General features: G+C 40.5%; 1 protein-coding gene across 1 annotated transcript; it reads left to right on the top strand.

The window, feature by feature from the left end:
* The first annotated feature begins 4,195 nt into the window (after nucleotides 1–4,195).
* Nucleotides 4,196–26,758, top strand: LOC133713586 (cyclic nucleotide-gated ion channel 1-like). The gene is made up of 8 exons (XM_062139621.1): nucleotides 4,196–4,443; nucleotides 4,560–4,635; nucleotides 5,121–5,502; nucleotides 5,655–5,846; nucleotides 7,087–7,346; nucleotides 15,139–15,250; nucleotides 25,562–25,810; nucleotides 25,891–26,758. Exons 2-8 carry the CDS (start codon nucleotides 4,592–4,594, stop codon nucleotides 26,407–26,409), a joined length of 1,758 nt encoding a protein of 585 aa, XP_061995605.1. The 5' UTR covers nucleotides 4,196–4,443; nucleotides 4,560–4,591; the 3' UTR covers nucleotides 26,410–26,758.
* Nucleotides 26,759–27,164: the final 406 nt, after the last annotated feature.

A 27,164-nucleotide genomic window follows, 5' to 3' on the forward strand; every position in this document is an offset into this window, starting at 1 on the left:
CCAAAATCTATCCTAGAACATCCTGGAGAATCAAAAGGCCAAGATGTCCCGAATATTTTTGGCGACAAAACTCATTCTTGAGCTGTACCCGAAGCCATCCCCATCAGGAGAGGACTCACACATACCTCCTCAGAAACCACTTTCTCCCCCGATGGAGTTGCATCTCCCATCACAGACAAGTCATTGCCCACCTGTCCTTCAGCAATCTTGTCAATAGTAATCTTCCGAACCACTCTCTTACTACGAACCTTTGGTCCCAACTTATTCTTGGACCTTTTAGGCCTACCCCTCTTAGTCTTCAAAGGTGAGACTTTCACTTTCCCATTATCATTAGGTAAGCCAAAACCCTCCTCCACATCCAAGCACATTAACGCAGAAGAATCGGTACGCAGTTTAGCCTTCTTACTTGGACGAGCTTGCATAGAAAAAGCTGAACGCTTCACGCCACTAACTTGTGTTGCTTCTATAGTTATGGGAGCCACCGATAGATTCAGTTTGGCTCCAGATTAAATGGGACATGGAGCATTCCAGCTTGGTATCCCCTTCAGCATCTCCAAGGACCGACCAACAATATCCATGAGATTTGGCACTCCATCTGTTGCCATCGGCCCTAACAAAATTGGTGTAGATGTCACAGTAACACCAGCGCTGCAGCTAGGAGTCTCTGGCAGGATCACCTTAGCCGGCTCTTTCCTAACCACCGCCGGAGTCACCTGACCTCCCAATACCAGCCCTGTAGTTCCTGGCATCACAGCCCCGCTTTTCTTGATCAAAAATTGATCACACACCCGATCACCATGGTCGAAGAGGCCACACTCTCTGCACCACCCTTTGACCTTCTCATAGAACAGATCCACCTCCGCCCTTACCGTCTCTGTAAAGCCAAAAGTCTGTTGCCCCCAGAGACGCCGGTGAATGTCCAAGAGGACCCGGAAACGTTGTTCAGGAGAGCCCCGTTGCAGTGCAAACCTCTCCGCCAGCAAAAACCTTCCCATCGACGATCCAATCTGCATCAGCGACTCTTCCGTCCGCAGACATGGAGGTAGACGTCGCACAGTGACCCATGCCTCCAACGAGTTCAGTGGAACCAACTTCGGCGCCCCAAGGCCGTCATACTCCTCCAACAAGAGCATCCGGTTCTTGAAATGCCACGGGCCACTGTGTAGCACCCTTTGACCTTCCTCCTTCACCGCAAAACGGAACTGAAACTGGTCCCCCTCAACCTTCGTGATCGAGAGACGATCACGCAGGCCCTATACCGCCACCATCGCCTTGGCCAAACCAGCATCATCCTCTGCCCTAGGTGCCAACATACGACCCACCAGATAAAAATCGGACGCAGCAACAGCCGCTGCTCCTACTTCCCCAAACTCCACCACCGCGTCGTTTGTCAGCGCAAGTACCGCCGCCAGTCGAGCAGCCATAACCTCTGACATCACGCCTCCGATCTACGAGAACCGTCGTTCTCGACTTTAATATCCTTAGATCGACGAAACCCTAGCCGCCGACCTCTACCCTAGTTTTTAGAGAGAACTAGGTTTTTTTTTATCTGTTTCTACAAAATTATCTATGTAATGCTTGTTTCCATTGGGTCATCTGTCAATATAAGTAATGGTATTTATTGACGATATTTTGTTTCTTTCTTTTTTAAAAGAGAGCTGGGGCAACTGTCCTTAAGTTTTGATTAATGAATTTACAGAATACAATGAGGGGACGTATAGCCTAAACCCTAGATTATAATAAGCATCAAAAGAACAATCCAAAATAATAATAGGAGTACTTTTCACTAAATCTATGTGTTCTACATGCACCAATTAGCAAAGAATGTTCGACTGGACACTCCATTCACTTCGACATAGTGGTGACATACCAGAAAGATAATTATATACCGAAGAAGTATCATAACAAATAGACAGCTTTCCCACTATGTTGTCGCACGGAAATAAATTCGGCGATACTTCGTTTCATTTTGCCACTAGGAGGTTGCGTCCATTTGATCCAGCAAACAGCTCACCGCCTCGTTAGGCCAGGCAAGGCACACTGAGTGTGCATAACAGGACAAAGCCCACATCACCTTATCAAAAAGAGGTAGGGACTTATTATTAGCATAGAACCACGTTTAATTAAAAGTAAAACATAATAAAACAAACAATAAAAATAAAATGGGTTTAGAGCCCAACATGCCCAAGCCCAGGCCCAAAACCCAGTAAGCCCAAGCTTAAGTATCAGGTTGCAGAACCCAAGCCCAGGCCCAAAACCCAATAAGCCCAATCTTAAGTATCAGGTTGCAGAAGCCACCGCTCCATTATCTCGCATGCGCCTCCTATGCTGTCTCGCCATCTGCAGCAGCACCACCATCATCTATCCCGTCAGCTAGAAACGCCCCTCCCAGATTGGAACCCAAACTCGCAAACCAGATCGGATCCAAACTGCCCCAGAATGGATCTAATCCTGCTAAACCAGATCGGGTCACAACCTCCCAAGATTGAATCCAAACCTCCAAATTGGGATTGGATTCAAGTCAACCCAGATCGAATATACCCAATCTGATTTGAGCCCGACAATTCTTAGCAACGCCACCATACAGTCATCACCACCAGGCGACTTCCGATCCCGCGACACCATCTTAAGCCACCCACCACTTTGTCGGCGCTCCTATCTAGGGTAAGGCGAACCCAGCCCCGCCTTCCTGCCATATAACCGTCGTCACCCACTCCCGTCAACTCCTCCAAGCACCTTGGACAGCGACGCAATCGCCCCAAAACCTCTACTCTGACCGGACCATCCATCACCGTGAACAAGGCCGTTGCTGGCCAGTTCGACGAAGACGCCACGAGGGCGAGCCATCGGACAAGGCATGGCTCTCACTTTGCATTTTCTCTCTTAAGTGGTTAGGGTTTCCACCAAATAGTATATCTTGAAACAAATTTGTATTTATTGACGATATTTTCTTCAGCAAACGTATTTGCTAGTGACATTTTTATCAGTAAAACTATGTCCTTTTTTTTTGTGCTTAATAGCCATTTTCCTACTCTAAGTTTCACCTTGGTGTCAATTTGCTAGCCTTGGTTTTATTTCAGTCAATTTGATATCCTAGGTTTTCTCAATTAGCCAATTTGCAACTCTAAGTATTATTTTTGCCAATTTGCTACCTTATGTTTTCAAAATTAGCCAATTTGCCACATTTTCGTCACATTGATTTGTCTACTTCTTCATCCAAACATTAATTAATTTTGAAAACTTAAGGTAGTAAATGGCTAATTTTGAAAATTTAGGGAAATAAGTTGGTTAATTTTGAAAGCTTAGAGTAGCAAATTTGATGGAAGGGTAACAAAATGGCTAAAATAAAACCTGAAGTAGCAAATTGACTGAAATAAAATCTAGGGTAGCAAATTAACACTAAAGTCAAACATAGAGTAGCAATTTAGCAATTATACCTATTTTTTTATTTTTTTATTTATCCTCATGAAATGTTTTTGCCTACAAAAGCATGTTTTTATTTTTATCTATTTTATGAGACGACTAGGTACTTGTGCACATGTATGTCCCTTTTCATTTAAGCTTTTGCAGTGAATCTTTCTTCAATAATAGTGTGGGTTTTTTTTTTAATGTATAAATTTTTTTATAGATTTTTACGGACAAATCTTTCTTGGCGCAGTCATCCCCAAATCCTCCGCCGCCGATAGAGCCACATTCATAGTGATTGAAGTCTCACACTAGACCCGCGGTCTTTCCACTTCATACCTTAAATCTCTAGTGGAACACTCGCCATCGATCACGACCAACGCAAAGATCGGAGCCACAACATCTCCTCTCCCGGACCAGAACACAGCGGTGAGAGCGTCCAGTCGGGAAAAGCCATAGACTCACTCTAGCTTTTCATTTTCTTTTAGACGCATTTAGAAGTACAAGGTTTTTTCCAGCCAACTAAGAATAGGAGACAACTCTTATCGATTTTGTGTATAATTTTAATTGATTATCAAAGAAAATAGATCACAACAATAAAACTAAAATTTTCTTACCTAGTAACAATGTTGTTGGATTTGATGATCCATGTGAACGCCTGGTTGGACTGATTTCACTCTAATTAAAAATAATTAATTAGATGCTTAGCAAATGCAGACAAAAAAAGTTCACGTTATAAGATCGAAAACTGTTGGTAGTGGAAGAAATGAACGAAGAAAAAGACGTCGCGCATCGCAAGGTCTTCATCAACGCCTACCAAATAGTTATATAATAATCATCATGGGGTGTTGCACTTGTGTTACAAGACCAAGTATGTGCATTTCCATATTCATTACTGGCTAGTCTCGGTCCATATACTTTCTGGCTATTTCTCGTTAGGAAGTAGGATCTGCTGCAAAGTAACTGAAATCATAGGCTCACAGCAGTTCCAGTCTCCAGAGATCCTTTTAGAAAAGCACATATATTGGTATTTGAAGGGTAAATCCTTTATACTAATCATCTACAGTTTCCATGTTTTCCATTTTTTTCCTTTGGAGCGCATCGCTCGGAAATTTGTACGTAGTATCTGATTCAATTTGGTCTGGCTGTTTTAGGCACTCTATCCAACATAAAAGGGGCATAAATTATGATTAACCAGGAGAAGGAGGAGCACCAAGTTGAGATAAGCAGGTTAGTTCTTAGTTTTCCAAATATATATTGTTTATAGGCATAACTGCTAAAATACATCTTAAATTTGACAATAATTGTCAATTTACGTCCTAAATTTGTAATTACGAAAATTAACTCCTTGAACTAGGCGAAAATTACTGATTTGCACCCCTCCATCAAATTCAACGTTTTCCATCCAAATATGAGGGATGATAGGGTCATTTTATATTTATTTCTTTGAATAATAAATTAGATGAAAAAAAATAATTTAGAGACCATATTACCCCTCATATTTGAATGGAAAATATTGAATTTGACAGAAGAGGTGGTAATTGACAGTTTTTGGGAAGTTCATGGGGTTAATTTTTGCAATTGCAAGTTGGAGGTATAAATCGACAATTATTGCCAAATTTAAGGTTGACAATTATGCTTTATTTATAGTCTTGAAAAAGTTTTTTATTTTATTTAATTTCTGATTGCTTATTTTTTTTTCCCTTTGTAATCAGCACTATCCCATTTGAAGTGCAACTTTCAAGTGAACGATCTTCAGGAGCAATAACATTCATGGAAGTATGGAATATGATAACAAAAACATTCATGGAATTATGGGATATGATAACAAAAACATCCATGGAAGTATGGAATATGAAATTTGTAATTTCATATGTCATTGGACTGATAATAGATCCTCTGTTCTTGTACATACCTTCCATCGATTATGATGATATGTGCATTCGATTTGATGAAGATATGGGGTTTGGAATTACTATTTTGCGATCACTTATTGATCTCACTTTCATAGTATATCAAGTCTGGCGATCTTGGAAAAAGAATCCCTTAAAATCACATCTTATAATTAACATTCTCGCCGTTCTTCCCATTCCACAAGTAAGTAATAAGAAACAAAAATTATGGTTTATTATGGTTCTTACGAAAAAAAACATCATTTTGTCACTGCTGTTATTATTTGACTAGGTTTAACTAGCTTGGTGTAATGAATTAATTAATGGCTGGACTTTTAATCAATTCTTTCTTATCAGGTGCTACTGGCTCTTCATTTCAGAATGGGACGTGGTGGAGAGTTGAATGATATATATGTTGCAAATTTCTTTCTTGCTGCCCAATATGTACCAAGGGTCTATCGACTTGTACTACTCTTTAAACCGTACCGAGAGACAGTCATGTATGGAGGTTTTCTGAGTGTTTTTATTCTCTACTTCCTCGCTGGTCATGTAAGATTCATCTGTAAAGTTTTTTATTTTATTATTTTTTTATCAACTAATGCTTGGCTTTCCCTAGAAACTAGAAAATATATGTCTACTTACTTACCAAACGGGGTTAGCCTACCGAAGTGGATGGATATAAATAATAAATTAAAACTAGTGTGTCGAAGTCTAAATTTTGAATAGCAATTAGCTTATTAGCTACATAGATAAAAAAAAAAAAAAAAATAATAATAATAATAATAAAAAATAAAAAAAAGAGTTTTTCAGAGGATGGTGGCTCTTTTAGGGTTCCTCGGCGACAGCCCGGTAAATTTGGCTGGTGTGGGTGGGGGGCATTCCCCTTTCTCTGGTTACCCGGAAAACAATGGAGATGGACATCCTCGGTGTGGTTCACAACTTGTTAGACTCTTATCCTTCTTCTTTCTTTGGATTGGATTGATGGACACAAGGTTCGATCTGCGGGTTTTGGGAGGCCGTTGATGCGGCTCCGATTGGTGATGTAAATTTCTACAAGGATGTTGTGTTGACCACAAATGAGAGATATGGTGGTTGGATTTGGCCCGATTTGGATCCACGAAAGGGGCGCTTTTGTGGTGGTCCTTCTCTGGCGCGGTGGTTGCAGGCCTGAGCCTTCAGACGTCGAATGTTTGCTGGCGACGGGGCGTGCTGGCTGAGGCTGGTAGTGGCCGTGGCTGTGGTTGTCCACAGGTTATGCAGGTGGCTGAGCCGTCTGTGGCTAGGGTTCTGCCCAAATTCATGGGCTGGTCCTTTTCATCTTAGGCTTACCTTTTTTTCTCTTGGGCTTGGGCTTCTCTGTTGGGGCTTGCCCAGCATCAGCATTGGTTAGGGTTTTATTTTTATTTTTATTGTTATTTTGTCAGAATTTCTCCTCTTTTGAGGGAGAAGTTGGTAGATTTTTAGGTTTGAGAATTGTCGCCAAGAATACCCACGATATCTATGCACATTTTAGTTTTTCACAGGTAGTGTGGGGTATTTTTAGATGGGCTTCATTGTTTGTTAAAAAGATTGAATTACTTAAGTAATAATTCTTTTTTACAATCCTATTAGGGTGGATCGTTATGTGTAATTTTGTTAATCTATAAAATGACAATTTTCTTAAAAAAGAAAAAAAAACAATTAGCTAGATATCGGCTGGTTATCTTCATTTGGTGCTATTTAATTTTGGATTGAAATATACTTTTTTTTTTCAAATCATTAATTAGTTTCTTCATTTCTATTCTTTCAGGTGCTAGGAGCATTTTGGTACTTTTTTTCTATTCAGCGAATAAGATCATGTTGGTTCAAGAGCTGTATGGGATGTCTAATTACGGATTATTGCGCTCTCATTCCTGAATCTAATGTCACAATGTTTAATGATACGTGCTCAAGAAATGCTTCAACATTTAATTTTGGAATATTTCTTGAAGCTGTTCCAAGCGGTGACAAAAAATCAACGACTCTTGAAAAGTTGTATTTCTCTTTTTGGTGGGGCCTTCGAAATCTAAGGTTAGCATTATTATCACATTATACATTTATTGACCTATATATTCACATTCAACGTAAAATATTTAAGCTTTGTTTCTTTTTTTTCTTTTTAATAAACTTCTCTCACTCTCTTAATTTAGGTTTTTTTAGCTCTATGGAAAATAAACAAATCGTTTGCTCATTTTACTAATAAATAAAGAAAAATGCTAGAGATTCCAAAAATTTATACCAAAATAAGATCCCAAATGACATGGCACTTGCCATATCATCACCCTATAATTTCCACATGGTATATGTTTTTGTAAAATTATATTTTTCTTAAGAGAAAAAAAAAGTATTTAGTTATTAAACAATTGCAGCAACCAAAAACTTTCTCCATTGCATCCCATTTTTTAGCTAGAGAGCGAAAACTTTAGGATTATTTTCTCCAATTTGGACAAAACCTCTGCAATCAAACTAGTATTTTCAATCCATGCACGTCCTTCCTTGCTGTGTTAAGACCCTCAAGAACCTCAACCACACCAATTATGATCATATGGTTTTAACTCAGGTCCCATCTTCTTGAAGCCCCAATAATTAGATTATAATTGGAATTATTTAAAAGAAATGGAATTATATTAATATCTATGTATAAGTTTGCTTTCAAAACCCTAAAGACCACGAAGCTTCTTGCCAAATCCCCCAACGTGCTAGCAACAGACCAACTCCGATAACTGTTTCGTAAGATTATACAAACAGTGTTTTGATCAAGAATCTTCACTTGAAATGGAGTTGTCTCCTTTACAATTGTGCATGTTGCCATTCAAAATATTAAAAAGCTTAGATGATTCCTTGAATTAGATCAAGTGAAATTTTTGGTGCTATCACTTTCTATTAAATGAAAAGTATTAAAACGCCTAAGCATCTTTTGGGTATAAGCTGATTGATGAATCAGGATACCATCTTTACGGTGCTCAAGTTCCAAATCGAGGCAAATCGTGTTTTTCCAAGATCTTTCATCTCAAACTCGAATTTCAAGTGTTCAGCGGTTTCCCTTAACTCTTTAAGGGTGCCAATTATGTTCATATCATCGACATAAACCGCTACTATTGCAAATCCGGAACTTGTCATTTTTATAAACACACATGGGCATAGTTCATTGTTGACATATCCCTTACCAATCAAGTAGTCACTTAGACGGTTATACTACATCCGTCCAGATTGTTTCAATCCATATAGTGAGTGTTTCAACCTTATAGCGAATGCGCTCCGTGGTTTAGAGCCACTTGATTTGGGTAACTGAAGTCCATCTGGAATCTTCATGTATATTTCTGTATCTAGATCCCCATATAGATACGTAGTAACCACATCCATAATCTGCATATTTAGTTTTTCAGAAACTACCAAACTGACAAGGTAACAGAACGTAATGACGTCCATTACGGGAGAATAGGTCTCATCGTAGTCAATTCCAGGGTGTTGTGAGAAGCCTTGTGCCACAAGTCAAGCTTTGTACCTTACAATCTCATTTTTCTCATTACGCTTTCTAACGAATACCCATTTATGACAAACTGGTTTGGTGTTGGGCGGTATTGGTACAACCTTTCCAAAAACCTTATTTTTTCTAGAGAATCAAGTTATGCCTGGATCGCATCTTTCCATTCTGGCCAATCAGCTCTATGTTGGCATTCATCAACGGAGCGTGGTTCGATGTCATCGGTCTCAATAATCTCATGCGCTACGGAATACTCGAATACATCATCAACGATGATGGAGCTTCTTTCCCACGTCCCATGTACACTAGTGTAATTTACAGAGATCTCTACGTTTTCAGGAATAGGTTCTGACATTGAGGCGTCCCCAAATGATGTCTCTTGGACATAACCATAATCCGAAATATTCTCATGAGACGGATTTTGAGTAATGATGATCAAAGGATTTGTTTGTGCCTCATTTGTTCTCTTTCTAGGGTGAGAATCCTTCGAACCAATCGGTCTACCACGCTTCCTCGCGGGACCTGCGGCCATAGATGCCTCATTACTGCCATCCTGGGCAGGGGTGCCACCTCGTCACTTTGGCAACATCAGAAAACGCATCAGGCAGAGTATCTGCTACGTTCTGGAGCTCGATTATTCGTCGCGCTTCAAGTTCGGATTGTATGGGGGATCAAGATGAGACATTGTGGGGACAGACCACGACAATTCTTGTCGTTCTTGTTGAACATCTGTGTTTTATCTCTTATCTCCCCCTAACGATGGGAAAACTGTCTCATCAAAGTGACAATCCACAAATCTAGCGGTAAAGAGATCGCCTGTTAAGGGTTCAAGATAGTGGACGATAGTTGGAGATTCATAGCCAACATAGATGCCCATTCGTCGTTGTGGACCCATTTTAGTACGATGTGGCAGCGTAATAGGCACATAAATGGCACACCCAAAAATGTGTAAGTGCGAGATATCAGACTCGTACCCAGTCACTAGCTGTAACGCAGAGTAAGATTTGGTGGCAGTGAGTCGTAGACGAATTAGCGTCGCTGCATGCAATATTGCATATCTCCAAGTAGAAACAGGGAGACTGGTGCCCATAACCAATGTCCGTGCTATCATCTGTAGTCGTTTGATAGCGGCTTCCGCGAGACCATTTTGGGTATGAACATGGGAAACTGGATGTTCTATATCAATCTGCAGTGACATGCAATAGTCATCGAACGTTTTTGATGTAAACTCTCCAGCATTATCAAGTCGAATTGACTTAATTGGATGGTCAGGGTAGTGAGCCCGTAGAGTAATAATCTGGGCGAGGAGTTTAGCATAAGCAGCATTTCGAGTGGAGAACAGCGCGACATGTGACCAGCGTGTTGACGCATCAATCAAAACCATAAAGTATTTAAAAGGTCCGTATGATGGTTGAATTGATCCACAGATATCCTCTTGGATTTTCTGTAAGAATTAAATGAGCATTTGGGGATCCTTTGCGTAGGACGGTCTCGGTCCTAATTTCCTGAAGGAACAAGCTTTGGAAAATAAGCGAGGGGCCTTAGAAGCAACCAAGGAGCATTTTGGTTGGGCCTGAGCGTTAGTAGCGCTATTAGAAGCAAAATGTGTGACTACATCACCATCATGGTGTTGGAACCATGGAAAGTGGCATCCATGGCGTCTTGGCCATAGGGAGAAGTATCCATGGCGTCATGGCCATGGTTGGCATCGTCACAAGGGACTTGGGCGGCTTAGGACAGCTACAGTGCCAGAAGCAGCGGTGACAGCGATCGTACTAAGTCCAGGAATCCATTTTCGATTCTTGCTTCGTCTCACTTTAAAGAATGGATGTCCGTGTGAAGTCTTTAGTATACGGATCATCATTTCACGACCAGGATGTCCTAGTCGGTCATGCCAAAGCCAGTATGTGTCTGAATCCAAGAGATCTTCTCTTATCACATTATTGGATTCAATTGGTCGAATTGTAGTGACATAAAGTCCACTAGATTGACACATAAGCTTCTCTAAGATTTTCGTCCGCAATCATTAGAGGTGATGCAAAGGAACACTTTTCCATTCTCAGTATGCGTTTCAGCATGGAATCTGTTGGCTCTTATATCTTTAAAGCCCAATAAGGTTCGATTTGCCTTAGGAGCGTAGAGAGCTTCTGCGACTTTAATCAAGGTGCCATTAGGCAATAGGAATTGGGCCATTCCATGTCCTTCAACTAAACCTGATGGCTCAGTCATCGTAGTCACAGAGGAATATGTAGGCAACATCTCTAAGAATAATTGCCTATGGCGTAGAATGGTGTGCGCAGTCGCACTATCAGCAAGACATTGTAGTTCTCCAGAATCCATTCCTAAAAGAAAAGCTCGTAATTAAAAAGGAGTCATAAAGAAAAAAACTCAACTTTTATTAATAAGCCAAACAGAATTACATCATTATTTATTTGACAAAAAAAAACCTAATCCAATAAACTAGCTAATGCAAAACAATGACAGTCGTCTAACTTCTTTTGGTAATTCCAATGCAAATGTGACGAGGTGAGTAGAGAGATGTTGGTGGAGCGAGGCTTATTTAAATACCACTAATCTCAAAACCTTCCTAGACATCACACTTACATTGAGTACGCCTACTTTGAAAAAAGACTAAACCATTGACATCTACTACAAAAATAATATGGCAATTGCCTACATCTCTTGGAAAATAAAAGGACTTAATCAAAATCGCCAGTTTTTTGGCCCTTGAAGTCGTCCACCCTAAGAGCGAGATCGTCCTCTTGATCCTCCTGCTCCATGTAGTGCGCCTCCCTTACTTCACGATACGCCTTGTATGCGTCTGCAACATTCTGGGATACTCTACATGCTTTGGCCCAATGTCAGGTTGATCCACATCGAAGACAAACATCATTATGGTCAGGCTCTCTTGATCGAGGCGCCTTTGGGGTGCTATTTGGACAACCATTGCTCTTGGTGGTGTCACCACCATGGCCAGAGGCATCGCCTCTCTCTCTCTCTTCACATGTTGACCTCCACGGTTCCTTGCACGCCTTTATTGGCTGTTTTTCTCCTCTTTGGGGCGATTATATGGACCAGAACGTCCATAATTGTCCCTACTCTTATGGTTTCGCTCCTTGTGTCCTCCCTTAGGGCGTGACTATAGTTAGACTCCGGAATAGACTTGGTTCCCACAGGTCTAGCATTATAGTTCTTCACAATGATATTGTCGTGCTTCTCAGCTACATTCATGGCACCAATAAGCTTATGAAATCTTGTGATAAGTTCTGCATTCACATCAATTCAATAATTCTTAGAAATCATTAGTGCAGAGATGGGGAAGGTAGAGAGAGTCTTCTCGATCAACATCGTATCAGTAATGGTCTTTCCACAGAACTCCATTAGAGATTTGATACGAAGAGCTTCTGAGTTATAATCAAGTACAGACTTGAAATCACAAAAGCAGAGGCTATGCCATCTCACTTCTAAATCAGGAAGCAGAGAGTCACGAACGTTGCCAAATCGCTGCTCAAGTTCCACCCATAGTTTTCTGGGCTCTTCCTCGTTGAGGTATTCACTTTGGAGCGCGTCATTCATGTGCCTTGTCATGAGAATTATGGCTTTAGCTTGATTCACTTCAAAAGCGATAGCTTGCTCAACAGTAAGCACGTTCTGACTTGGCTCTTGGATGGTTTCTAGAAGTCCATCAGCCTTAAGATGTTGGCGCACATCTCGGACCCACATATGGTATCCTGCGCCTGTTGTCTCCAGTGGAACAAAGTTCAACTTGTTCAGTTGCTCATCTTGAAAAGCAACACAAGATTAGGGCTAGTTTTGGAGCGAAAAAGGCTACCACGAAAAACTATAAGATTTTTGAGTGTAGTCGCTTCCAAGAAATTAGAGATTTCTGAGCGTAGTCGCTTCCAAGAAATTAGGGATTTCTGAGCGTAGTCGCTTCCAAGAAAATCCGATTCCAAGAGGGGTTTGGATTAGATCAAAACAACGATGTATATGGTTGATCTTTTTCTTCTCAACAAACTCTAAGTTTGGAGGACTCTACAAGCTCTAAGCTTGGAGTGAGCACGAACCCCCACAGTTCGGCTTTTGGTCTCCCCTATGAAGAAGAAAGAGGGGTAGAAGAAAGGAGGTTGCAAGTCCTTGAGGAAAAGAAGGAAAATAATGAAAAACTTCAAAAACGAGAACTTTTAGAAAAATTTACTTTGAAAAGCTGTCGGAAAACTTGATGGAGATGGCCGGAAAAAGGTCACCGGAAAAGTGGCAGAAATCTGGTGGCCGGAGCTAGGCTGGGCTATGCGGGGCTGCTGCAAGGGCTGTGCGGAGCTGCTGCAGGGGCTGTGCAGGGACTCGGCAAGTGTCAGCAGAGGCAGGGACACGTCTCGACAGGGGCCTGTGCAGGGCTGTCGGCAGATCTCGATAGAGCATCAAATTTCTGTCAGCTGATAGCTCACCACCACAAATGCAAACACTGCTGAAAGAATTAACAAGCAAACCTTACTTTGAACCGCATCCATAGGCATCTTATTTCTCTCTTAAAAAGTCGCACATTCAATTTTATCATCGTTATTTCATAAATGACCTAGAGCTCCTTTGTTGTGCTGTGATTTACAAGAGAGCAGCACACAAAAAGCAATAGGGAAAGCAAGCTCAGACACTTTGCTTAGAAGGAGCCAAAAGACATCAAAGTTGAAACCACTCCTCACTCTTGCTCTCTCCCGCGTCACCGTCCTAAGAACCCAGCGTCAAGCCAAGTTTAGCCAGTCCCGCTCCGGTGTGCTCCAGCTCCTCCAGGTGACCGAGCTCAAGCGATATACATAGGATGAGCTCCTTGAGCTTCTTGGAGAGATTGATCAACGGCAGCTGGCCATCGTCAATTTGGATGGCCTCGAGGTCGGAGATGTCATCGATGGTAGACTTGGATCTAATGGTGGGAAGGCGGCCCATGATGTAGGAGAGGATGGGGAAGTTGGACAGGTTCGGATCTATTGCTGAATGTTGAATCGGATCTTAGTTCAGAATTGAGAGAGAGAGAGAGAGAGAGAGAGAGAGAGAGAGAGAGAGAGAGAGAGAGAGAGAGAGAGAGAGAGAGAGAGAGAGAGAGAGAGATAAACCTAATTAACATGAGTATTATATAAAAGATGCGATTATTGCCGCGCTACCAAATTTGCTTCATTTATTAAACGACTAATATACTCTAATACAAAATGACAATTATGGACAATAATTTACTAATAACTATGTTGTTTATTACTTATTACATCCTAATAAACACTTACACCTATACCAAACGTACATTATCAATGGAATACATTTCTTAGCATTTCATCATCAAATTCTGTTGTCTATGGTTCTTGATCCTAACATATTGTAGCTTGCATTTTGTTCACTAGAAGTATACTAACGCTTTTGTATTATTCGATGGATATTGTCAAAGAATTTGGATGGCTTTGTCGTTGTAGATTAGTTCAGTAAACGTTTGCCAAACTCTAAGGGACTATTAGGTATAGGACTACCGAACATTGCATTAATTTTCTGTAGAATCTTACCGAACACATGAGATGATAATTTTTTTTAGTTATATGGAAGTTTACACCTAATGGCAATTTGAAAATTATGGGTAACCTAAGCAGATTATAATTTAAATTTAACTAAGTAGGTTGAGAAAAGTATTAAGGTGAACAAAGAGTTTGGTAAGGTGGCAATAGTTGTACTCTTATCTAAAATGGTTAGCAATATAAGAGGCTAGGGTAACTATTTTTTTTTTTTCCAACAAAATGAACTAAAAAATGAAGGGTGGTTCTAGTTGGACTTCCAAATTTTCTATTTGGACCTCCCATACTTAGTACACCTCTAATTTACTTTTTAGAATACTTGAAACGCTAAGTAAACCTCCTTATTTTTACCAAAACACCATTGAACATGAGATACAATAATCGGTTACTCTTCTTTTTATCTGTATCTTCAACCATGAGAAGAAGAATGAATCAAAATCACATGATTTTACTCAACTAGATCCAAATATCAAGTCGGTGAGCTGTGACCTGTTGGTAAATTATAATTCCAACATTGTATAGGTCATGGGTTCGATTCTCACTGACATATGTAAGGGTGGGGTGGGTTAAGGGTTTAAAAAAAAAAAAAAAAAAAAAGAGGAAAAAAAAAAATCCCACATGTAGCCGTTAGTACTACTTTTACATTTTTTTTTCTTTTCTAAATGCTCAAAGAAAAAGATTAAAGCAAATTAGCAAACGCATAAGCGGGTGCCAAAATGCTAGTTGTTATAATTTGTGGTACATATTGCTTATGTCTTTTAATAATAAACTTTTTTTTTTTTTTTTGCAGTAATTTTGGCACGAATCTACAAACAAGTTCTAACCTGTGGGAAATTTACTTTGTAGTCGTCATTTCTGTTGGTGGCCTTTTTCTACTGACTATAGTTATTGGAAAGATGCAGGTTAGTGATAAATTTCCTGTTTTGTGTTTTCATTGATATAGAATAAGAAAAGTACCTGACTACCCGAGGTTCCATAATATCAATACTGTTGTATGACCGGAATAAAAAATAGTCCATAGCTGATCAGCCAGGATATGAAACCGGAAAGGAGTACTTAGGGGATTATATGGAGGGTGTGTTGAGTTTGATATAATTTGAAGATTAATTGAATACTCAAAAAAAAAAAAAGATTAATTGAATACTATTTAGTCTTTCGGAAGAAAATACTCACGTCCAAATTCTAAACTTTCTCCAGCTTATTTTTCATATGTTCAAATAGTGTAGTTCCATGATCTTCTAGTTGAATGATTTTTTTTGTTTAGATAGTTTTAAATATTCATTTAAAAAACGACGGGTTTAGATTTAGATCATGGAACAATAATGTTGTTGAATATATGCAAATTAATTCTCCTGAGTTTGGACGCTCGGTATGCGACATACATTGAATATGAGGCCTTAATGGAATTATCCATAAGGGTGTTTTTTTCATAAATTTTATTTGAACACTTTTTTGTTTCCCTTTGGCTCTTTTAATGGGTTTTAATTTATCGTGGGTTGTTTATTGTGAGTCCGTAAATCATTGAAATTGTTGGAAATTTAAAATTTATTGGTAGTCCAAATTTTTTATTTTTTATTTTTTATAATTGTTGTCAATAAAAAAGTTAGGCTGCTTAGTTGCTTGAACAAGTAATAAAGAATCTGTCTCAAAGATAACCGGAAAAAGCCCATGCTCTAGAGTATGAGCTGTCCTCCCCAGCAAAACCTCAACCTGTTCTGCAGAAGAGACATTAAGAACTCTCCTATAGAACTCTCCCTAATATTACTCCAATCCCTCCCTGTTTAGTAGCATTATCAAAAGACATTAATCCTTAACCACCCTAGTCTGGATGAGCTTTCCAACCATTAGATCCTACCCCCAAAACCAAGTCGCCCACACTAGAGCTTTTACCTTCTCCAACTTGCAAATTACGCTCTCTCCAAACCCTCTAAATACAAAACAGTAACAAGGCCCAAGATGCTTCAGGAAAATTAGTAAAGAAAGAACATAAACCAGTCAACAAAGGGAAGTGACAGTCTTACTGCATCTAAGCACAATCCAAAACCCTGATGAGTCCTAAGCATAGCTTGTGTAAAAAGGCAACTCTTACACAAGTGCTCAACATTAAGAACTCTCCTATAGAACTCTCCCCAATAATTACTCTAATCCCTCCCTGTTTAGCAGCATTATCAAAAGAACCATCCATATTAATCCTTAACCACCCCCCTCTAGATGAGCTTTCCAACCACTAGAATGTACCCCAAAAAACCAAGTCACCCACACTAGAGCTTTTACCTTCTCAAACTCGCAAATTGCGCTCTCTCCAAACCCCCTAAATACAAAATAGTAACAAGGCCCAAGATGCTTCAGGAAAATTAGTAAGACAAAACAGAAACCAGTCAACCAAGGGAAGTGGCAGTCTCACTGTATCTAAGCACAATCCAAAACCCTGATGAGTCCTAAGCACAGCTTGTGTAAAAAGGCAACTCCTACACAGGTGCTCAACATTCTCAACACCCCCCACCCCCTAAAAAAAAAAAAAAGGAAAAATTTCAGTTTCGTACCCTGTGGTTTGGGTCTAACATCATGTTAGTCCCTGCGGTTTCAATTTGATCAGCAACATCCCTGCACTCTCAATTTCAATCAACCGTGTCTAAATTTTACTGTGCCGTCCATATTAGCTGTTAACTGGGCCCACTTAAAGGGCTAAATTTGTCATTTCACACAATTTTCCTACATAAAAAAAAAAAACAAAAAAAATCTAATCGAAGGAAAAAAACCATCCCTCTCTCTCTTCCTCTCCCCCATTCCTCCATCTCCCCCCACCTCCTCTACCTAAACAGTCTCACAACGACCTCAAACCCAAATCAGCTATGGAAGAAACCATAACCCGAATAGTCACAGAGCTCGAAGACCTCCGCCACCTCGAAAACCCCACCAATACTCAATCCCAATCCATCGATTCCACTCTCTCTGACCTCCAAACCCTCTTCAACGCCAAACACCTCGACCCTATGGACCGCTTCTCCGATGAGCTCGCCGCCAAGTCCCTCTCCCTCTCCAATCTGGTCTTCCCCATCGCCGCGGCCATAGATTCCGGCCCGGCCCGTTTCACACTCTCTCATGGCGTTTTTCGCTCTTTGATCATAATACCCTCCGCTTTCCACGGATCCCAATTATGAAATACCCGCCACTAATCAAAATGCTTCTCCCGACCCGGCCCTCAAAAAGGACTTTCGAAGAAGAATTGAAGATGTTCAAGGTGGTGTTGAACGATCGTCTTGGGAAGAAGGTGAAGGTAAAGGACAACGAATGACATCATCAACTTCCTGGAAGCTAGAGGTCCTCTTCTAATTTCTTCTCGTTCTCAAAATTCCGGCGTGGTACTCTCCTTTTCTGTAAGAGTCAATACTTTCATCGTCCTCCTCTAATCCTGATAAAGACAAGCACGACATGTCGCTGATCGGAACTGGGTTCTGAGGATTGTGAGCTGTACTAGGTGCTTTGAATTTCAAACCCCGATTGAAAAAGGATCAACGTTTAGCCAGTTTAGAGAAGAATCAAGAGTTGGGTATGAGTTAAAATTGGATTTGAAGATGAATCTGGTATGAGGTAAAATTGGAATTGGATTGTTAGTACGATTTATGGATCAATGGAGCTTTCAGTTCTTGGAACAATTGCCCAATTTAATTTCGGTATGATTAGCCATATTTACTTGAGTTTCAATGTTGGTTTTGGTGTTCTTTATGTCATCCAATTGCAGGTTTGAATTTTCCTATTCATCCAATAAACTTCTAGTTATATTTGCTTCACAGCTATTCATTCTGAATTTGGGTTCAAATCCTTTAGTTAGGTGTTTCTTTCTTTCCCCAATTTTGGTATCCGATCACTTTCTGGGCTCTATTGCAGAATGCTTTTTAGTCATTTGCTGGTAGATTTCTCATATTCATTTTTTTTATTTTTTTTTATGAATGATTTTTCATATTCATTGAGATAGAGAGAGCAGCTACTATTTAGATATTAGGATTAGGATCTGGTCTGTTGAGTGTTAAATGTTGCTGGGATTGATCGAAAAATAAGGGATATGTTGAACAAACAATTTGCTTTTGATCAGTGTAGTTGTTCTATGATTTCTTATCTGGGTTCATAATTTGTTAGACGTTCAATCTTTGAAGAATTTTTTTTCTCTTACTATATAGCAAACGGAAGCAGGAAGATTTGCTCTCACTTAATTATTTATTTTTGACCATTTTGGATTCATTTTATTACTTTTTATATTCTTATTAATAATTATATGCTATAAAAATAAAAATCAAATCTAAAAAATTGTGTGAAATGGCAACTTTAGCCCTTTAAGTAGGCCCAGTTAACGACTAATATGGACGACACAGTAAAATTTAGACACGGTTGATTGAAATCGAGAGTGTAGGGGTGTTGCTGATCAAATTGAAACCGCAGGAACTAACATGATGTTGGACCCAAACTACAGGGTACTAAATTGAAATTTTTTCAAAAATAAATTACATAAAACACAGGCAGAATTATTTAACAAATTTCTCCACCAACTTGGTTTTGCCATGTAAAATATTATGTAAAATTGCATAACCAGAAATTCTTACATAGGACAAAAAGTACCAAGTGGTGGTGGAGCTGCCCAATTAAAATCTAAAAACTTTTAAGTGTATTATGAAACTATCCTTACTTTATTAAACTGAATACACAAAACACCCTCGACATGTGCACTGATTGGTCAGTCCTACCAGATACGTGGTACGTTTGCCTTATGTAAGAATCTCTCATGCATACCTTGGCCGAGGCAGGCATTTTGGTCATCTAAAATTTCTTCCATCTCCGAGTAGAGACATTCTCGTACTGATCCAGTGGCTCATGAAAACACGAAACATAATACCTATCTTCAAAATCATTCTGTAAGCACTCTTGACTGTCCCTTTAGAATCATAGAACCAGAACCTCTTATCTGACACCTCTCTCATACTCAAAAGGGATGGATAAAATCAATGACCTATCTTCAGGTTGAAAAAGCTAGTTGATCAAAGCTCCATTCCACTGCTTATCAATAATCAAATCACTCACTCTAGAAATTGCAGATTTGAATGGTGCCGCAGAAGGAAAAAAGAAGGTGCCTTTGGTACCTCAAGGATTAGACCATACTGATATCTCCTCCCCATTCCCCACCTACTAACAAACACCCTCCCTTAACACATGCACTTATGGCCTAAAAAATGCTTCTCCAAGAATAGGAAGGACAAGGATGAGGCTCAGCATCCCATCAAGAAGTCGAAGAAAAATATTTGGCCTTGCTAATTGTTAACATTAGAAACCGAAGGCTCTAATTTAACGTTTAGAGAGAGAAGAGAGAAAGAGTGAAGACGCGATATATAGTGGTTCGTTTCCCGCTAAGGCGGGAAACTACGTCCACTTGAAGATTTTACTATGTGTCGGGCCCTGAGGCTCAACAAGATTACAAGAGTTGTGTAATGGGATGTTGAGTAAGTGGGAAGGAATCCCCTTTTATAGGGAAGGGAGGCTCATTCCTTCGCTCGTTTTCCAATGTGGGATACAAAAACAACTATTCTAGTCTAGAAAGTATGTTGTGAAGGCAACTTGGCAAGGTTGGGAACTTGGCTTCCCGACAAGCTCTTGAGCACTTCCGACCATCATGGCGTAGCTTGGACATCGGACTACGGGATGCATATCATCGTTGGGTCCCACCATGGCTCGTGGGCCCCCCACAAGGGTGTTGTTTCTGCTTGGTGACATAGATACTAGCCTTGCTAGTAGAGGTATCTACACGTCCCCGAAGTCCCCAAGTGAGATGAGCTTCTTGGTTGGGGAGTTATAAACACGATGTTATCAAGCATAAACAATGTCTGAGAGGCGGCTAGCCCCTACAAGTCCCCGAACTCCGTAAGCAAGAAGGGACTCGTTAACCTGCACAACAAAGACAAGAAAAATGCGTATATGTAGAATGCTTGTTGTATTGGGCAACGTACGTGAGTTGCATTGATATGCATTGGCATATCCGAATGTACGAGGTGCACGATACATGTTGATGTATACATGTGAATGGCTCCGAGTATGATCGGTTTATGACATATGAGCTCGAGAATGCACATGATTGTGTAAGCAAAGTAAGAATGATCATATGAAGTGAATATGATGCGTAAAATGCGTGGTGTGCGTAAGAAAACAAACGAAGTTGAGTTGATGAGGTTACACCCGTGAGGCGTAAGTTGCACAAATGCCATAAATGCGAGAGTTTGTAACTCAAATGTGAACGTTTATGTTAGTTTGGTATCCGCTCGTATTAATGGAACGCGAAACTAATTTGATTTGTGGCAAATGAAAAATGGTAGAAGAATTCAATGTTCCATTAATGTGCATTATGCCTAGGAGACGAGAGTGTAAAGCTCGGGAATGCCGGGAAGGCAAGCGCGTGGAAACTCGGGGATGCCGAGAAGGCAAGAACGTTAGAGCTCGGGGATGCCGTGAGGCATTAGCCGGTAACTCAAAGGGATGCCTTGAGGCATGAGCGTAACCGTTGCTAATTATACTGAGGCCGTATGTACAAGTCCCCGAAAGTCCCCAGTCAAGGAGGGTGTTCTTGCCAGGTTGATACCGAAGCGTGGCTTTGTGCTGCATATCGAGCATAATGAGTGCGAGTGCGTCGTCCATCTAGAATTTTGTTGGAGTGAATGCTTTTGCCCTTTCGGGTGGATGGCTCTTGGCGGTGCTTGTTTTAGCGGATGGCAGATGCATTGTTTTGGCGAAGACCCTTTGTTTAGGTGCCAGTTTGATGCTAGGCTTTTGGAGTTTGTCGGAGGTTTTGACCACCACTGAAACTGGAATCCTGAAGCCTGAATCCAAAATTGACGCGACAAATGATAACTATTGGGTGTCCAAAAGAGCTGCGATGACCAGGGTTTGTCATGATGCTTGACACTGGGCCTGACGGCCTCGTTCTGATGATAGAGTGCAGAGAGAGCTTATGTCGATGAAGCTATGAGGCGTTACTGCCGCCTGAAGGACTGGGTTGAGGTAATTGGCGCTGGCGGGCCAACAAGAGAGAGTAGTTTGACAGTACAGATGATAGCCAAGTTGTGTTTATGGGTGCCCAAAGTAAATTTGCACCCATTTTTCCTTTTTCTTTGTGCTGCCGCCAAGTACATTTTGTGCTTGTTTTACCGCTAAGTAAAGTTGTCAAAGAAAAAATGTTGGTGTTGACTGGTTTTGAGTTGGTGTTGACCATCAATGAATTGTCGTTGACTGGCCTTAAAGTGACGTTGACTGGAGGTGGAATTTGTGGTAGACGAGCCAACAAGAGAGAAGTAGGGCTCCATCAAATTTTGAGTGTTGAGCTCGTTAAGTCTGCTCCATCAAGATTTTTTTTTTTTTTTTCTTAACCGCCAAGAAGTGCATAAGTTGCTACTAAGAAGTGATTGGGCACAAGTTGCTGCTAAGAAGTTTGATCAAAATTTGGGCACAAGTTGTCGGGAAGAAGATTGATCAAAGTTGACCCTTGCATTGGGAGTTAATGATCATCTAAGATTGAGTGATGATTAAAGAAAAAATGAGTGCTTACTGAGCGACAAATTAGATAACTCAAAGAAGAAGAGAAAAAATTCTTTGAGCTCTGTTAAGCTGACTTAACGCATGGTAAGTGAAGAAGCCATTGTATCAGCTTCCCATAGACGGCGCCAATGTTAACTTTAGAAACCGAAGACTCTAATTTAACTTTTAGAGAGAGAAGAGAGAGAAAGAGAGTGAAGACACGATATATAGTGGTTAAATTCCCGCTAAGGCGGGAAACTACGTCCACTTGAAGCTTTTACTATGTGTCGGGCCCTGAGGCTCAACAAGATTACAAGAGTTGTGTAATGGGATGTTGAGTAAGTGGGAAGGAGTCCCCTTTTATAGGGAAGGGAGGCTCCTTCCTTCACATTGGAAACCTTCACTCGTTTTCCAATGTGGGATACAAAAACAACTATTCTAGTCTAGAAAGTATGTTGTGAAGGCAACTTGGCAAGGTTGGGAACTTGGCTTCCCGACAAGCTCTTGAGCACTTCCAACCATCATAGCGTAGCTTGGACGTCGGGCTATGGGGTGCATATCGTCGTTGGGTCTCACCATGGCTCGTGGGCCCCCCCACAAGGGTGTTGTTTATGCTTGGTGACATAGATACTAGCCTTGCTAGTAGAGGTATCTACACTAATCTTTGAAATCAGAGACTTTGGGGCATGCAAAACTCTCCAACCCTGCTTTGTCAGCATAGCCAAATTGAAAGCACATAAATTACGAAAACCAAGACCCCCTCTTCCTTCGGCTTGCATAAGGAATCCCATGCTTTCCAATATATCTCCTTTTTATCCATATTATTGCCCCACCAAAATCGAGCACAAATCTTTTGTAAGTTATCACAAAAGTTCTATTCAAGCAGGAAGCAACTCATAACATAAGTAGGAAGTGATTGAGCCACCACTCTAATTAGATTATCCTTATCAACCCCAGTTAAAAGACACCCTTCCCAGTTTTGCACTTTCTTCTCCAACATCTCTTTCAAATATTGAAAGGTTGTTGTCTTATCTCTTCCCATATAGGTAGGAAGCCCAAGGTACTTCTCATGACATTCCACCACATTAACCCCCAACATTTCAGCTAATTCCTCTTGTTCAGATAATCCAACATTATCACTAAAAGCCACAAAACTTTTATAAAGAATAACCTGTTAACCAAAAGTTTTTCCATTAACTGTTAGAATACGCTGAATCTTCTCACAAGCCACGCTATAAGCTTCACCGAAAAGAAGACTATCATCAGCAAAAAGCAAATGATTCAAAACAGGTGCATCATCACAAACAGAGATACCAGGTAACCGGCCTGCATTAGCACTCTGACAAAGAAGCACAATAACCCTTCCACACCGACATAAACAAATATGGAGACAAGAGATCCCCTTGTCTCAAACAGTGTGTGGGAACAACATAACCTGAGGCTTGCCTCTGACTGGAAAATCATACCGACTATGGAAATACACTGCACAATCATATTAATCCAACTAGTCACAAAACTCATTCTCTCTATAAATTTCCTCAAAAACACCTACTTCATTCGATCATAAGCCTTACTCAAATCTAGTTTGAGTGACATACATTTATCACCTGCTTTTTTATTATGAATAAAATGTCCCACTTCATTTGCAGCCGGAGTGTTATCCATAATAAGTCTCCTAGGGATAAAGGCACTCTGGCAGGGTGATATGATTTCGGATAAAATCAGCTTCAACCGGTTAGCAATAACCTTAAAACAAAGTTTATACAATGCATTACATAGTGCAATGGGACATAAATCAGACATATGCTCCGGATTATCCACCTTAGGAATAAGACAAATAGGAGTAAAATTTATCTGTTTTAATAAATGACTTGAATAGAGAAAGCTATGCAGTCTTCAGTAATATCCGGTCCAATAAACTCCTTGTAGTACTGTAAAAACGGGAAGCATATCGTCAAGCCCAGGGGATTTAGTAGTAGGGTACATCTAATACAAAGCAGCCTTCTCTTCCTCCTTACTATACGGCCCACCTAGCATAAGGTTCATTTCCCATGGATGAATGGCCTCCAGAGTCTCATCCAAAGCCTCCAAGTCTACTTCAAAAGCCCTAAACATCTCTTCAAAGTAATCTGGTACAATTTTTTCAACCCCAACATCATCTTCCAACCAATTACTATTCTTATCAAAAAGTCCGACCAACGAAATTATCCTTTTTCTATTGGTAGCTCTTCTATGGAAAAAAACCAGTATTTCAATCACCTTCTTTCAACCAGGTCACCTTAGCTCGTTGCTTCCAAGAAGCCTCTTCTAGGGAAAGAAGAGCTTCTAATCGGCGCACCAACCACTGCTTTTCATCATGCAACTCCTGACTGCCGGATAAACCCAGAATCTCTTCCAACCTACTCCTTGTTGTAGTCAATTCATGCTTCCTACCACCAAAAGTATGTCTCTGCCAATGATCAAGTCCCATGTCTGTATGCTTAATTTTTTTTGTCACGCAGAACATCAGTTGTGCCTGCACTGCCTTCTCCCAGCTCTCTTTCACTACGGCATCACAAGTTTCATTCTGAAGCCAAAATCTTTCAAAACAGAACTCAATGCGCTGATCCACTTTTTTAGCACCCACCTAAAGTAGTAATTGAATCTGGTCAGATGTACTTGGAGGAAGATGTTGAACCCTGGAATGTGGGAATAAATCCAACCAAGTCTGCGTTGCAGTAGCTTTATACAATCTCACCTTCGTCACCGGATCGCTCCATGTAAATGGAACACCAAAGTATCCCAAATAAATCAGATCAATATAGTTCAAGGCGTCCCTAAAGCCCCACATTTGGCTTTCTGATCTTGGCCACCTCCCAAATTCTCAAATTCTTGGAGAAGTTTAGGATTTCATTGAAATCACCAATGACGATCTACTGCAGCGCATCTTCATCACCCAATGCCTTGGGCAAATTCCATGACTAAATGCGTTAACCGCTACGAGATTACCGTAAAATCCGGTCAATCTCCACCACAGCCCTCCATTGCGTTGCAGACCTAGACGTATCGAACCAGGACCTGGACATCATCGTTCCAGAACAAAGCCAGGCCGCCAGACTGGCCGGCTGCCCCGTATTGAGCTCGAACTCCGACCCCGAAAAACCCATATTGCCCGCGATGCGGGCCGGCAAACCCATCCTCAGACCTTATCTTAGTTTCACACAAAAACACCATCTACGTACGTTTCTGAGCGGTTTGCTTCAAAGGTCTTCTTGTATTGTCATTGCATATTCCCCTACAGTTCCAACTGATCAGATTCATCATTGATCGGAACAAATTTGTCAGAAAGTAAACCCTAGGTTCCTTCCCCAACCCAAGCAGGCGAAGCCGTCTAGGTTTCGATAAATATTTAATAATTTGTTCGATTTGTACATCTAACAGTTTATCATGTGTTAACGTAAGGGGTATGGTACGCTTGTTCACTTGCTCTGATCAAGCAGGGTTTTTAATTGGATTACATTTGCTATTAAGCTATATCTAACCAGTTATTAACGAAATTTTCAATTTGATAAAATAAATGAAAATATAACTGAGATTAAAATCTCCAAAATTGTCTTTATGGGTCATGCGTTAAGAACCCAACTAGCTTGGAGAATGATCTGGCTTTTCTCATTGTGAAACAGATGATATTGCAGTACGACGAAGAGAGACGGAGGACGTTGAGGAGATCCAAGCAAAAATTGGAAGTGTGGATGGACAGAAATGGTGTCCCTGAGAATTTGAGGGAGGAAATGAGAAGTATGGTACAAAAAGTGGAAGGCAAAGACTGTAATACGGAGGATCTAACTGATCTGGGAAATCTATTCTCCATTCTTCCTTCTAAAACCCAAAAAACTCTGAAGCGTGATCTCTGCATGAGTACGCTAACCAAAGTATGTACCTCAATCAAGTAGAACATCAATTTTTCAATGTAAGCTGGCTAATTAAGAGATGCATGCACGTTCTTGTGTAGGTACCACGCCTTAAAGATATGGATGTGAAGGTGTTAGAAATGATGTGCGACTATCTGAAGCCAGTGGTGTTCACTGAAAATAGCTGGGTTGTTAAGATCGACGAACAGCTTGATCGCATGATACTCATCACAGAAGGCACTATGTTGATCTACCCACCTAATACTAGTACTGATGCTACTCTTCGAGCTGCTGGAGGAGCAGATACCGGTTCCTCATCGATGATCCGCAAGCCCTCCCTTAAGAAAGGTGATATTTATGGAGATGAACTTTTGATCATTTGGGCATCGTCGCCTGACATGCATGTAACTTTTGCGAATCTTCCTATCTCGAAAGAAAATGTCAAATGCCATTCGAAAGTGGAAGGCTTTGCTCTCACAGCCAATGACTTGAAGAAAGTAATCTCGAAATTACACTGGAATCCCTTTAGTTCTGATGCGGGGGAGATGGTGCCACAATTGGGTACGGTGGGTGGTGATTATGAGGAGTCTGATCAAGACAAGGAACAATCAGATGGCTAATGAAACCATGAATATAATGCTATGAATCCACCAACTAGTATTTGCATAATGCAGCAGTGGCGCCGTTTTTTTTTTCTTTCTTTTTGGTCAGTAATCAGTAGTGCGGAGTGTTTGTGTATGTTTGCATGGTTTGTATCTCAGGTGTGAGGACTTATTAAGAGGCGTTTTTTTTTTTCCCAAATAAAATAAAAGGCATTAATAGAAAGTCATAGTACATTAGGATGACCAAGATGGTCTATCCTTGATCTAAACACTGTATGCAAGAAACGAAATCGCATTTTAATATGCACTGTCTGATTATATTGACCATGTATAAATGTACAAATAATCAGAGTTGTCACAAATGTCGTTTCCTCCTAATTTTAGCTTAAAATTTGCCCACTTGCTCCACCAACTGTTTTTTAACCCCATTTACCCAAAACACTCTAAGGGATTATTTCCCCTTTACCCAATTAATTTTTTTTTATTTTTTTTTGAGACTTTTTTGCCCTCTCCTTCTTTTTCACTTAGAGGGAGAAGTCATCCTCCACCTTGCCGGCCTCTGGTGACCAGTGGCAGGGCGCCGGCGACTGGTGACCGGAATCCGACGACCGGTCCCTAATAATATCCAGTAACCATATTATTGCCCCCCAGTAATCATATTATTGCCGTCCAGTGAATTGTATGAACTCCCAAAACCAAAATGAATACACTACAGGCACAATTGATCAATTTATAATCATATTATTGCCCCCCAATACAAAGTCCAATGTCTC

Source organism: Rosa rugosa, chromosome 6 (assembly GCF_958449725.1).
Source record: "Rosa rugosa chromosome 6, drRosRugo1.1, whole genome shotgun sequence".
NCBI lineage: Eukaryota > Viridiplantae > Streptophyta > Magnoliopsida > Rosales > Rosaceae > Rosa > Rosa rugosa.

Coding starts and splice junctions, on each gene's coding strand:
- LOC133713586 (XM_062139621.1), top strand. CDS start 4,592: ATGATTAACCAGGAGAAGGAGGAGCACCAAGTTGAGATAAGCAG. Junction 5,503..5,654: donor CCGTTCTTCCCATTCCACAA/GTAAGTAATAAG, acceptor CTTTCTTATCAG/GTGCTACTGGCTCTTCATTT. Junction 25,811..25,890: donor GCATGAGTACGCTAACCAAA/GTATGTACCTCA, acceptor GTTCTTGTGTAG/GTACCACGCCTTAAAGATAT.